The sequence below is a fragment of the Sycon ciliatum genome, chromosome 9, assembly GCF_964019385.1.
Source record: "Sycon ciliatum chromosome 9, ocSycCili1.1, whole genome shotgun sequence".
NCBI classification, from domain to species: Eukaryota; Metazoa; Porifera; class Calcarea; order Leucosolenida; family Sycettidae; genus Sycon; species Sycon ciliatum.
In genome coordinates, this window is record NC_088651.1 from 4,117,676 (window position 1) to 4,129,120 (window position 11,445).

An 11,445-nucleotide genomic window follows, 5' to 3' on the forward strand; every position below is an offset into this window, starting at 1 on the left:
ACACTTTGCAAATATGAGTGATATGCCATCGGAATTGCACGAGCAATTTTTTGCGGAATTGCTCCCGGGACTGGGGAGCGAAGTGCCACCTTCTGCTCCGACCTCAGAGAACGCAACCGCACCTGATGAAGAAGCGAACGCCGCTCCGGATTCAGAAGAGCACGCCGACACAGGAAGTGCAGGGAAAAATGACTTGCCCGGGGATTTTAGATTGCTGGATTGTTTTCATGACGGGTATTTCGGATTGCCAGTGTCCAGGATTAACCATCCCACTCTGGCCCCAAACAACGGAACCACCGCAACTGATGAAGAAGCGGGCGCCGCTCCGGATTCAGAGAAGCACGCCGACGCTCCTGAGTCAGAGGAGCACCCACCCACAAGCATGGCAGAGGAATTGCAAGAGGACTGGCCTGCGAATTATGATTGGGCGAGTTTTTGTTATGACCAGGATATCGATTTGACATTGCCTGTGATTGTACATTCTGCTCCGGCTGCAGAGGAGCAACTCGCAGCTCCACTTTTGGCTCATGGGCCATCCTTGCGGCAACTCGCAGCTCCACGCGACATTCCTGGACACCCCTTGGTGCCCCTACCTGCGCCCCTACCTGGCCTAAGGGCTGCAGAGGAGCTGCCTTCGGAGGAGACCGCCAGTGCTCGGGCTTCAGAGGCGCACGCCAACGCTCCTGCTGCAGAGGCGCACGCCAACGCTCTGGCTGCAGAGGATCCACTCGACGCTGCAGTTGTCGCTGAAGCAGAAGCTGCGCTGGCCGCTGGTGCACCCGTACAGATGGCATTTAGGGGCAATCTGTATACTACGGTGGTGGGCTATCTGGTTGCGAAGGGCATCAAGTACACAGAAGATGCCATTAAGCAAGGTGTAGTGAACAAGGACTCGGTTTATGCCAACAATCGGGTGGAACAAGACTTGTGGAATGCTGGAAGTACTACAATATGCGTGCTAAACGCTAAACCGCCAGGGACTGCGCGCACCGTGATGAAGCTGAGTCAATACCACCAGGCTGATCACGTCGACCGCATATACGCTCGCGACACCCTCCTGCGAGAAATGGCCATCCATCTGCTTGTAACGCACCCGGAGGAAACATGCCCGCAAATCGCACACCTGATAGGGCCAGATTTCCCATTGTACAACTTCGCGGGTACATGCCCGCACATCGCACACCTGATAGGGCCAGATTTCCTATTGTACAACTTCGCGGGTGAGAGCTCCTACGCCTTCGAAATGGAGTTCTTCCCGGAGGGCGACTTGTTTGCAGTAGCCGAGGTTGTCCAGTACCAAGACCGCCTCGGTTTGCTGGGCGATGCGGCAAAAGGTCTCGTTCACATTCATTCGCTGGGAATTGTCCACAATGACCTAAAAATGGAGAATATCGGCGTGCAAGTTGGACCGAATGGGAAGCGCACGGGAAAGCTGATCGACTTCGGATCGGCCCAAATTATGGGGCAAGTAGTAAAAGGAACACACATCGGCAACACATGGGCGTATACGTGTCCCGAACTAACGGAAACCGTGCCAGGGATATACCCCGAGATCCAGGTGATCAGTGCAGCCAACGACATGTGGTCTTTTGGCATAGCGTTTCTGTCCTGTATAGAATTCACCGATACTCCGTGGGAATCAGCCCAGCTGTCGGATGCACACTACAAATTCTTTGTTCTTAATCTCGATAAAAGCGGGTCGGAGGCGTCAAAGAGCAGGAATCCTAATCAACTGAAATTCATGAGGGACGATCTCAACTACCTGACGCCCTTCGTCAATTTCCTTGTCACGAACCTGCTCCGCGTGGTGTGTCCGGAGGAGCGCTTCACTGCCACGCGCGTTGTCGAGGAGATCGATGCGGAGATTCAGCGTCTAGCAGGCATTAACAACCAAAACCAAAATTGACGTCTAGTTTCTGTAAACCAATGGATAAATTTCAGAAAGGTTTGTGTGTTTTTTTTATTTCAGCCAGTCGGCTGCAATCATTTTGTCTTGGGGGTTAGACAAGGGGAAGAAGCCATGTAGGGGCGCGAGCTCGCCTTTCCGCATCGGGAGTGGCAGCTCGCGGCTATACTGAGTGAAGAGAACCCACACCTTGATCTGGTCAGCTGCGTCGTAGGGAGTTTGCAGTCAGATGTGGGACTGCGGGGCTCGTGTGTTTAGAAGATGACAAAACAGCGCAAAGAAGAAGGTAACTAAAACATACAAGTAATCTGTGAGGATATTCACTGGTTTTGAAGGAAAGACACAAACGGGAAAAGTCTGAAGAAAAAATCGACTGTCACAACCAGGACTCGAACCAGGGACCCTCGCTTGTAGCCAGCGATGCTCTACATGTAACCACTGAGCTATGGTGTAGTCGTCATCACAGCAGCTGTGAGAAGATTATAATATTAATATAGCTATGAATAGGATGAAGGCCGCAGACATCACGCAACTACGTTACTTGTTCGACACAAACAAGGCCGGTCCTGGAAGGGGGGTTACTTGTTCGACATAATAATATGTATTTTATAACGATAATAGTGAAAAACAGAATCGACCTTCTCGTTCAAATCATCAGTGGGGAAAAATACGGAACTAAAGGATACCAACCAATGAAACTTAAGCTGTGTTATAGATCACAGGAATTAGTGGGGGGTAAACATTTTTTTAAATAATCGACGTGGAGGCAACAATTTTATAATAGCAATAAAGAGAACAAATTCTGCAGTCATCGCCATACTACAACGAAGTCATGAAAGTTTACCAGAAAACATTTTCTTGTCACATTCATCAGCGGAAAGTCGTGACTGAAGAGTAACCGTGCTGAACAATGATTAAAATGTATACATTCAATGATGTGTTACGAGAACAAAATACAGTGCCAAAATAGAATGAGGGAAGGTGAGACAATAGAAGTGAAGTGAGAGCTAAGTGCAACGGCGGGTGAGAAACTAATTATAACGCTAAAATGTGTGTAGTGAGACAAACAATCATGCTGTGCACCTCACTTCACTTCTATTGTCTCACCTTCCCTCACTCTGTTTTGGAACTGTATTTCGTTCTCGTAACACATCATTGAATGTATATTTAATCATTGTTCAGCATGGTTACTCTTCAGTCACGACTTTCCACTGATGAGTGTGACAAGAAACTTAATTCTGGTAAACTTTCATGACTTCGTTGTAGTGTGGCGATGACTGCAGAATTTGTTCTCTTTATTGCTATTCTATACATTTTTAAATAACCGACGAGGAGACAACAGTCGTAAAATAGCAATGAAAAATATCAATTGTGCACTCATAACCATGTATAAACAATTAAAATGAAACAATTCCAGAACGTTTTCGTGTGACCATCATCAGTGGAACATCGTCACATAGTAAGAATCACTAAAACAACCAGTTATATAGCTAGATTAATATGAAAAGAAGCGTGAGAATGCAGCACAGCTAGCGGGTATGCATAACGCGTGTAGTGTGATGCTTTGCAGTGTATCTGAGAATGGTAGCAGTAGATGAATGTGGCAGCTGTGAGTGCGTGCGAACAAAAACTGGTGAGTGCGTATTATTTAAAAAGTGTGAGTGCTACAACATTTTCTTTTTGCTTGCATAGAACAGGGTCACGTGTGCGAATATATACAGACTGAGAAAAATGGAGAAAAAGGCTGAGACTGAGAAAAATGGAGAAGGCGGAACCAGTAGTGGCAGGTGAAAGTACGGGCGCAGCAGTGAACACGTCAAGGAGAAAGAAGCGATGGCATGAGGAGATAGAGATGGAGGATGATGATGGGGATGAACAGGATGGTCAGGAGGAAAGCAAGGGTGAGCAGGAACAGGAAGTGGAGGATGAGAGTGATACGGACGAGGAGGAGTTCGACATCGACAAGAGCAAGTCTGCCATCTACAAGCATTTGGTGTCCAGTCCGGATTGTCGTAAGTTGTTTGACGATTCCTGGTTCAGTGTTATTTGTCACGCCCGTTTCTTTAAGCAGTTGCAGGTGTTGGAAGCTGTATATATTCGCACACGTGACCCTGTTCTATGCAAGCAAAAAGAAAATGTTGTAGCACTCACACTTTTTAAATAATACGCACTCACCAGTTTTGTTCACAGGCACTCACAGCTGCCACATTCATCTACTGCTACCATTCTCAGATACACTGCAAAGTTTCACACTACACGCGTTATGCATAACCGCTAGCTGTGCTGCATTCTCACGCTTCTTTTCATATTACTCTAGCTATTATAACTGGTTGTTTTAGTGATTCTTATTATGTGACGATGTTCCACTGATGATGGTCACACGAAAACGTTCTGGAATTGTTTCGTTTTAATTGTTTATACATGGTTATGAGTGCACAATTGATATTTTTCATTGCTATTACATTTTTTATTGTATATTTGAGGATTTTGTTGTTTGTTTTGTTTGGATGAGGAAGGTTACGCTTTCTCTCTCGCTTCGGAGAGGCATGTATTTATCGGAAATAGACTAGGAAAATAGACTAGGAGTTCGAATGAAGAGTGGCAAGCGGCGTTCTTCAACGCCATTTCGCCACCCTGAATGTTAGAGGAATTTCGGCGAAGTCCAAACAGGACGCGCTCAGCACAGGATTATCGTCGTACAAAATCAACATTTGCTGCTTACAGGAGACGAAGCTCGTGGCCGGGTTAGATATTGAGAGCGAATGAAGAGTGACAAGCGGCGTTCTTCAACACCTTTCGAATTGCCACCCTGAATGTTAGAGGAATTTCGGCGAAGTCCAAACAGGACGCGCTCAGCAGAGGATTATCGTCGTACAAAATCAACATGTGCTGCTTACAGGAGACGAAGCTTGTGGCCGGGTTAGATATTGAGAGCGAATGAAGAGTGACAAGCGGCGTTCTTCAACACTTTTCGAATTGCCACCCTGAATGTTAGAGGAATTTCGGCGTAGTCCAAACAGGACGCGCTCAGCAGAGGATTATCGTCGTACAAAATCAACATTTGCTGCTTACAGGAGACGAAGCTCGTGGCCGGGTTAGATATTGAGAGAGGCGGGTATCGGCACATCTTTATTCCGCCGGAATGTCGACACTACGGCCTGGGTTTCGAGATAACGTCATCCTATGCTGCGAAGATTCACCGTTTCTGGCAAATTTCCGACCGAGTTGCGGTACTTACTCTTCAGTAATATCAGAATGCTGGCAACACGCCAGAGAGGGGAAACTGCTCCATCGCCGTTATCAACGTGTACGCGCCAACAAGCTCAAAATGCTCACAGTCAGCAGACGAGCTAGACACCATTTTTCTTAGCATTGTCGACTGCGTACGAGCAGGTCACAGGCTGCACGCTGCTCTACATTGCCGGAGACATCAACGCTTAAGCTGGAGTCAGAAGACCTGCCGAGACTGCTGTGGGGCGTCATGGCAGAGGAATCCGTAATGTGAATGGACAGTCACTTGTGGACTACTGTGACAGCAATGGCCTGTATCTGGCCAATGCCACTTTCCAGCATGCTGCTAGGCACAAAACCACGTGGACTGGATGGCGAAGAGTCTGGGAAAACAGTGCCTGTATTCAACCAAATTGATTAAATTGTGTACCGCTCATGCCACAAGCGAATGCTGCAAAATTGTCGGAGCTACGGAGGAATGGAGATCAGCACTGACCACAAGCTTGTTGTTGCGGATTTGGATTCAGCCAGGATTTACGGTGTTCTTGGAGCATGTCAGCCATCAAGTGCAAGACACAGCACCGCATCCACAGGACTGGCGCTGAATGTCAGTAGACTCGTGGAGGACAAAGCAATGCAGAAACGGTACCAGAAGAGACTGTCCTCCATCATACCTCCCGTCTGCGACGATGCCAGGCCATGTGACGAAGTCTACAATGACATCGTGACAGCTGTTAAAAAAACCGCACACAGCACTGTCGGTCAAGTAAAGAGAACCAAGACGATAAAACAATCGAGTGATCCCGGAATTGAGAAGCTATCAAAATATCAGAAGAAGCTCAGGTTGAGCTGGATCAACACCCCGGATGGAGATGAAAGGTCAAGGCTTAAGCGAGATCGCAACGGGGTTCAACATGAAATTAGGTAGAGATGCAAGAGGGACGCGAAAAGGAGACTGGACGCAATGGCTGAGGAAGTTGACAAACTGAAGGACGGAGCAAATATGTTCAAGGCAGTTGCTCTAATGACAAGGAAACGTACCCAGCAGTCGGTGGTGGAGGATGACAACGTTAGGCTTGTAGGTAACACTACTGAGTCCCTTGACATCATCAGATCCCACTTCAACACAGAGTTTAACCGGCCAGATGCTTCACCGGTCCTCCCGTTTCATGGAGATCCCCGACCTCTTCAAAACCCAATTTCAGCTCATGAAATGCATTCGTGCATCAAGAAACTCAACAACAACAGAGCCTGTGGATCCGATGGGGTCAATGCAGAATGTTTGAAGCACGGAGGTGAGACGCTGGCATAAGCCCTGGCGCAATGCCTGAATGGCATGTTTGAGACGCATCATCCAATTGAACTCGGACAAGGCACGTTAATACCCCTGCCGAAGCCTTAAAAAAAGAAGGGACCTCCCGGAAATCTTAGGCCTATTGTGCTGCTGAATTCAACCAGGAAGGCCCTTTCTCTCCTTACACTGCGACGCATCCAGCCACCAGTGGACAGTTATCTGAGTGCATCCCATAGTGGCTTCCGTCCTGGCAGATCCACGGCTGATGCAGTCTGGACGCATCACTGGCTAGCCGCTATCACCCAGAAGTACCATGCCACCATCGAGATACACGGGATAGATGTGAGCAAGGCATTCGACACAATATCAAGAGAGAAGTTGCTCACGGTGGTCAATGGCATCGTGAAGGAGGATGAAGTCCGACTTATCCGAGTGCTTCTTTCGAATACAACCCTATCTGTGCTCGCGTGTAAGCAGCAGTCATCGGAGTTTGAGACCACGATCGGCACCCCACAGGGCGACTGCCTATCTCCAGTTCTTTTTTCATTTACTTGGAATCAGCGCTACGTGATCTCAGGGCCACGTTACCTTTCAGGCCACCAGCTGATGAACTCTTGCCTGGGGAAGTTATCTATGCAGATGATACGGATTTTCTGAGCAGCTCACGGACATGGTTGGACAGTATCAGCCCGAGCATAACTGGGGTCCTCAGAGAATGGCATCTCAAAGTGAACGAAGAGAAAACTGAGCAAACCACACTACGCAGAGAAGGGAATCGTCTAGAGGAAGTCTGGAGAAAGACACGTAAGCTTCGGTCACTTCTGGGTGATAAACAGGACGTGATCAGAAGGAAGCAGCTCGCAACAGCAGCTTTCAGGTCACTCTTTGTTGTGTGGTGTCGACGAGAGCTTATTAGTGAGAAGCTGCGCCTAAGGCGCTATCAGGCGTTTGTCATACCAGTACTGACCTACAACGGCGGAACATGGGGCCTGACGGTGGCTTTGGAGCAGAGTCTAGATTCCTTCCACCGTCAGCGACTGCGATCACTCCTTGGCATTAGTTGGCCTCAGAATGATGAAGAATGTCTCTTTGTACGCCAGGTGCAAAGCTGAGCCAATCACCAACATTCTCAAGCGTCTGCGGTGGCAACTCTTTGGTCACATTCTCCGCTTGCCAGAGGACACCCCAGCATCACTGGCAATGGCGGCGTATTTCACGCACGATGAGAAGACCTGGCGAGGACGCCCACGTGTCACAATTGTCACGAAGCTGTCGGAAGACCTGCGAAAACGAATAATGGAAGGCTTGTGTCACTTGGTGACTTGCAGCGCCTCCGGATCCTGGCAAGGAACCGTGCAGGGTATGCCGTCGTATGTTCTTTTTGACTGGATTACACAGAAAAGATAATATTATAATTATGATGTCATTTGATTTATGTTTTTGGCAGAGGATTTTATTACCGGCATATGCGAATATGTGGGTTGCCATTGTGCGGCTGACATTGCCGCGGAAATGCAAATAATTATAATAATTTGAGGATTTCCCAAAGTCTAAATTGAAGGGAGTTCCATTATACTGGATGCTGTAGGGTTGAGATAGCAGACAGTGGATGGCTAAAAAATGCATAATATAGGCTGAATGTTCCCAAATTGTCCTGTACTCAATAATACCTATAGCCTCGGGGTGTGCCTTGAAACACTAAATAATTATACAGAAACAGAAACAAAGAAGAAAAATAGGCGCAGTGCTCAAAGAAGGAGGACAGAGGCATGTCAGTGAAAAGTGGCATTGTGTTTGGTGTCAGAAAAGTGCGTGCAAATGTGACTGGGAAACAGGGACTGCGATGCTGGGGCTCTCAGGTCTGTGGGCAATGCGTTCCAGGTGGTATCAGTGCAGAAGAGAAACGACCTCCTGGCGTTTTTCTCTACCCGGGGCAAAGTGAATGCGAGTTGCCGGCGGCGACTACGCGTGGGGCAGATATAAGCTGGGTATAATGATGATCCAACTACATGTATATTTCCCATATCGACCTCGTATTGGTCAATATCCTATACGTATTCACTGGTAAAAAATGGTGAAAATTGATTGAGAAATGAGTTTGAGTTTTGCAGAGTGAATGGGAAGAGAGCGAGTCTGCTCTGAAACCTTTTTTCGTATTCACTGGTGTTGTTGTGTTTTACTTTTACTGGTATACTATATCCGATTGTGTTTTAGGAATGGGTTTGCTCCCACACTGGAGCTCGCGAATTCCCCGAAACACTTTGTATTGAGCAGAGAGTGGTGCTTTCTTGCAGGTTTTCCGAGTCGAAGGTTCGATGGACTTCTCGTGTGCTCTGGATGACAGTCGTGAGTAGTCAAGTGTCAAGTCAAGTCGGCGGAGTAGCGCGAGCTCCAGTGTGGGAGCAAACCCATTCCTAAAACACTTATCATCGAAGTCGACTCCAGCGATGATTTTGTTTAGGAATGGGTTTGCTCCCACACTGGAGCTCACGCCATTCCGCCGACTTGACCTGACACTTGACTGACTCACGACTGCCATCCAGAGAACACGAGAAGTCCATCGAACCTTCGACTCGGCAAACCTGCAAGAAAGCACCACTCCCTGCTCAATACGCAGTGTTTAGGGGAATTCACCCCTCATCAGTTGAGCTTGAGTAGGCTGAGGAAGATTGTGCCTGAAGAGCACCACTTGTGTAGTGCTCTCCAGGCACAAACATCACCAGGGATACAAACTTACAGAGACACACCGTTTCCAGCGCGACAAACAGATCGTGAACACCAGATAGCAGCGTGAGTCACAATATCAGTGTCGCTCCTGGACGGTGAGAGCAGACGTAGAGGACCCTCGGTCATTCACAACGCTGTCACCTCCAAACCAGCTAGTCGCACGCCCGCTTTTCAGGTACAATAATCCTCAGCCTACATAAGCTCAATGGCAGTGGATGGCAGTCGTGAGCTACAGTGTGGGAGCAAACCCATTCCTAAAATGCACATCTGACTGCAAAATCCCCACGACGCAGCTCACCAGATCAAGGTGTGGGTCCTCTGCACTCAGTAGAGTCAAGTCGAGCGAGCTGCAACTCCCGGTGCCGAAAGGCGGGCTAACGCCCCTACATGGCTATTTCCCCTTGTCTAACCCCCAAGACGAAAAATAATGATAGTAGCATCCGAGTTTCAAGTAGCAGACTGGCCGAAATTTTAAAAAAAATCCTAAAAAAAACTCATCGCCGAAGTCGCAACCACTATTTCGTACTATATTCTATTGTGATCAAATATTACTATTCTACGGTCGATTGTAACATGCAGCGGCTACGGCACTATAGGGCCTCATACAAAGAGGTGTGCGATATACATGTACCTTGCAGCTCGCTTTTGCATAGGATTCGCGTACGATGCATGCACTAAAGCAACTTGGAAAGGTGGAGCCATAGCAATGAGCATTAAAAGCGTTGATCTGCTGCTACCTCAACTTCTGCCACTGTGGTCGAATGCTTTTGGCTAAGTGAGATTGGCAAAAACTATTTTCTAGTGTAATATTCCAAGGTTGCAACTGGTCCCTGGCTTTGCAACTATGGGTGGGGTAATGGCGGCAGTGCGACTGGCATGGTTTCCCGACGAGTCGGAGAATTATTTTGTAACTCCTCAGACCTCGGAGGAGGACATTTTTGTAACACCTCCGACCTCGGAGGAGGACGTTTTGGTAACACCTCCGACCTCGGAAGAGGACGTTTTTGTAACTCCTCCGACGTCGACTGAATCACCCGCACCGGTCGAAGAGGCAAGCGTCGCTCCTGTTGCAGCGGAGCAGGGCGGTGCGGCTCGAGCAGCATCTGCGCCCTTCACCGTTACTGTGGAGAAACCGGTCATACCCGAAGTGTACGCCCCGACGTCGACTGAATCACCCGCACCTGTCGAAGAGGCAAGCGTCGCTCCTGTTGCAGCGGAGCAGGGCGGTGCGGCTCGAGCAGCATCTGCGCCCTTCACCGTTACTGTGGAGAAACCGGTCATACCCGAAGTATACGCAAACACGAACGCCTCGTGGCTGGCGGATCAAATTAAGTCACAGATGGGAGGCATTACGCAAGTGTATACGGGCTCGATTCACGACGACTTCCAAGTTGAGAGAAACCTGTGGGACATGACCAGAACGAAAATATGCCTGGTCAGAGCAAAGGGGGAGAATGGTAAGCTCACGGTGATCAAGCAGCATAGATACCAAGAAGAAGATCGCATACGCAGCCGAGACAGACTGCTGCGTGAAATGGTCATTCATAGGATAGTGGAGGACGACAATTGCCCGTTCATCGCGCGCCTTGCAAATCCACTATGCCTTTATCATTTCAAGCATGACTCCAGCTACGGCTTCCAAATGGAGTACTTACCGAAGCGTGACCTGTTCGAAGTAGTCGCCAGCGTCCCGCCGCACGAACGCCTCCGCCTGCTGAGAGATGCAGCGAAGGGTCTCCGTTACATTCATTCACTGGGAATTGTTCACATTGACCTCAAAATGGAGAATATCGGCGTGAATGTTGGACCGAATAGGAAGCTCATTGCAAAGCTAATCGACTTCGGAGCTGCCAAAGTCATAGGGCAAATGATACGACCTGGAAGACACATCGGCAACACATGGCAGTACACTTGTCCGGAATTAACCTGCGGAAAGCCGGGTGAACTCACTGAGCTTAGTGCAGCCACCGACATGTGGTCCTTCGGGGTCCTGACAGTGTGCGCTATGTCGCAATATCAAGAGCCTCCGTGGAAATTAGCCTCCTTGACCGACCGGGATTTCGACTTCTTTTTTCACCATCTCGTTGCCATCTGGCCACAGTCGTTCCGCTTGGAACCGCCTTCCCTGAGGTTCTCGAAGGACGAGTTCAACCACCTCTCGCCCTTCGTGAATTTCCTTGTCACGAACCTACTCCGCATAGACCCGGAACGACGCTTCTGCGCCCGTGCCGTTGTCGAGGTGTTGGATGAAGAACTACCGTACATTCTGCCTAGACGCCAGCACTGA

General features: G+C 48.7%; 1 protein-coding gene across 1 annotated transcript; it reads left to right on the forward strand.

Annotated features, from left to right (window-relative positions):
• The first annotated feature begins 10,014 nt into the window (after positions 1-10,014).
• On the forward strand, positions 10,015-11,445 carry LOC135825126 (serine/threonine-protein kinase SBK1-like). The gene has a single exon (XM_065337861.1). The coding sequence runs from the start codon at positions 10,015-10,017 to the stop codon at positions 11,443-11,445; it is 1,431 nt and encodes a 476-aa protein (XP_065193933.1).

What these genes read in the sequence shown, in the direction of transcription:
- LOC135825126 (XM_065337861.1), top strand. Translation starts at nt 10,015, where the DNA reads ATGGCGGCAGTGCGACTGGCATGGTTTCCCGACGAGTCGGAGAATTAT.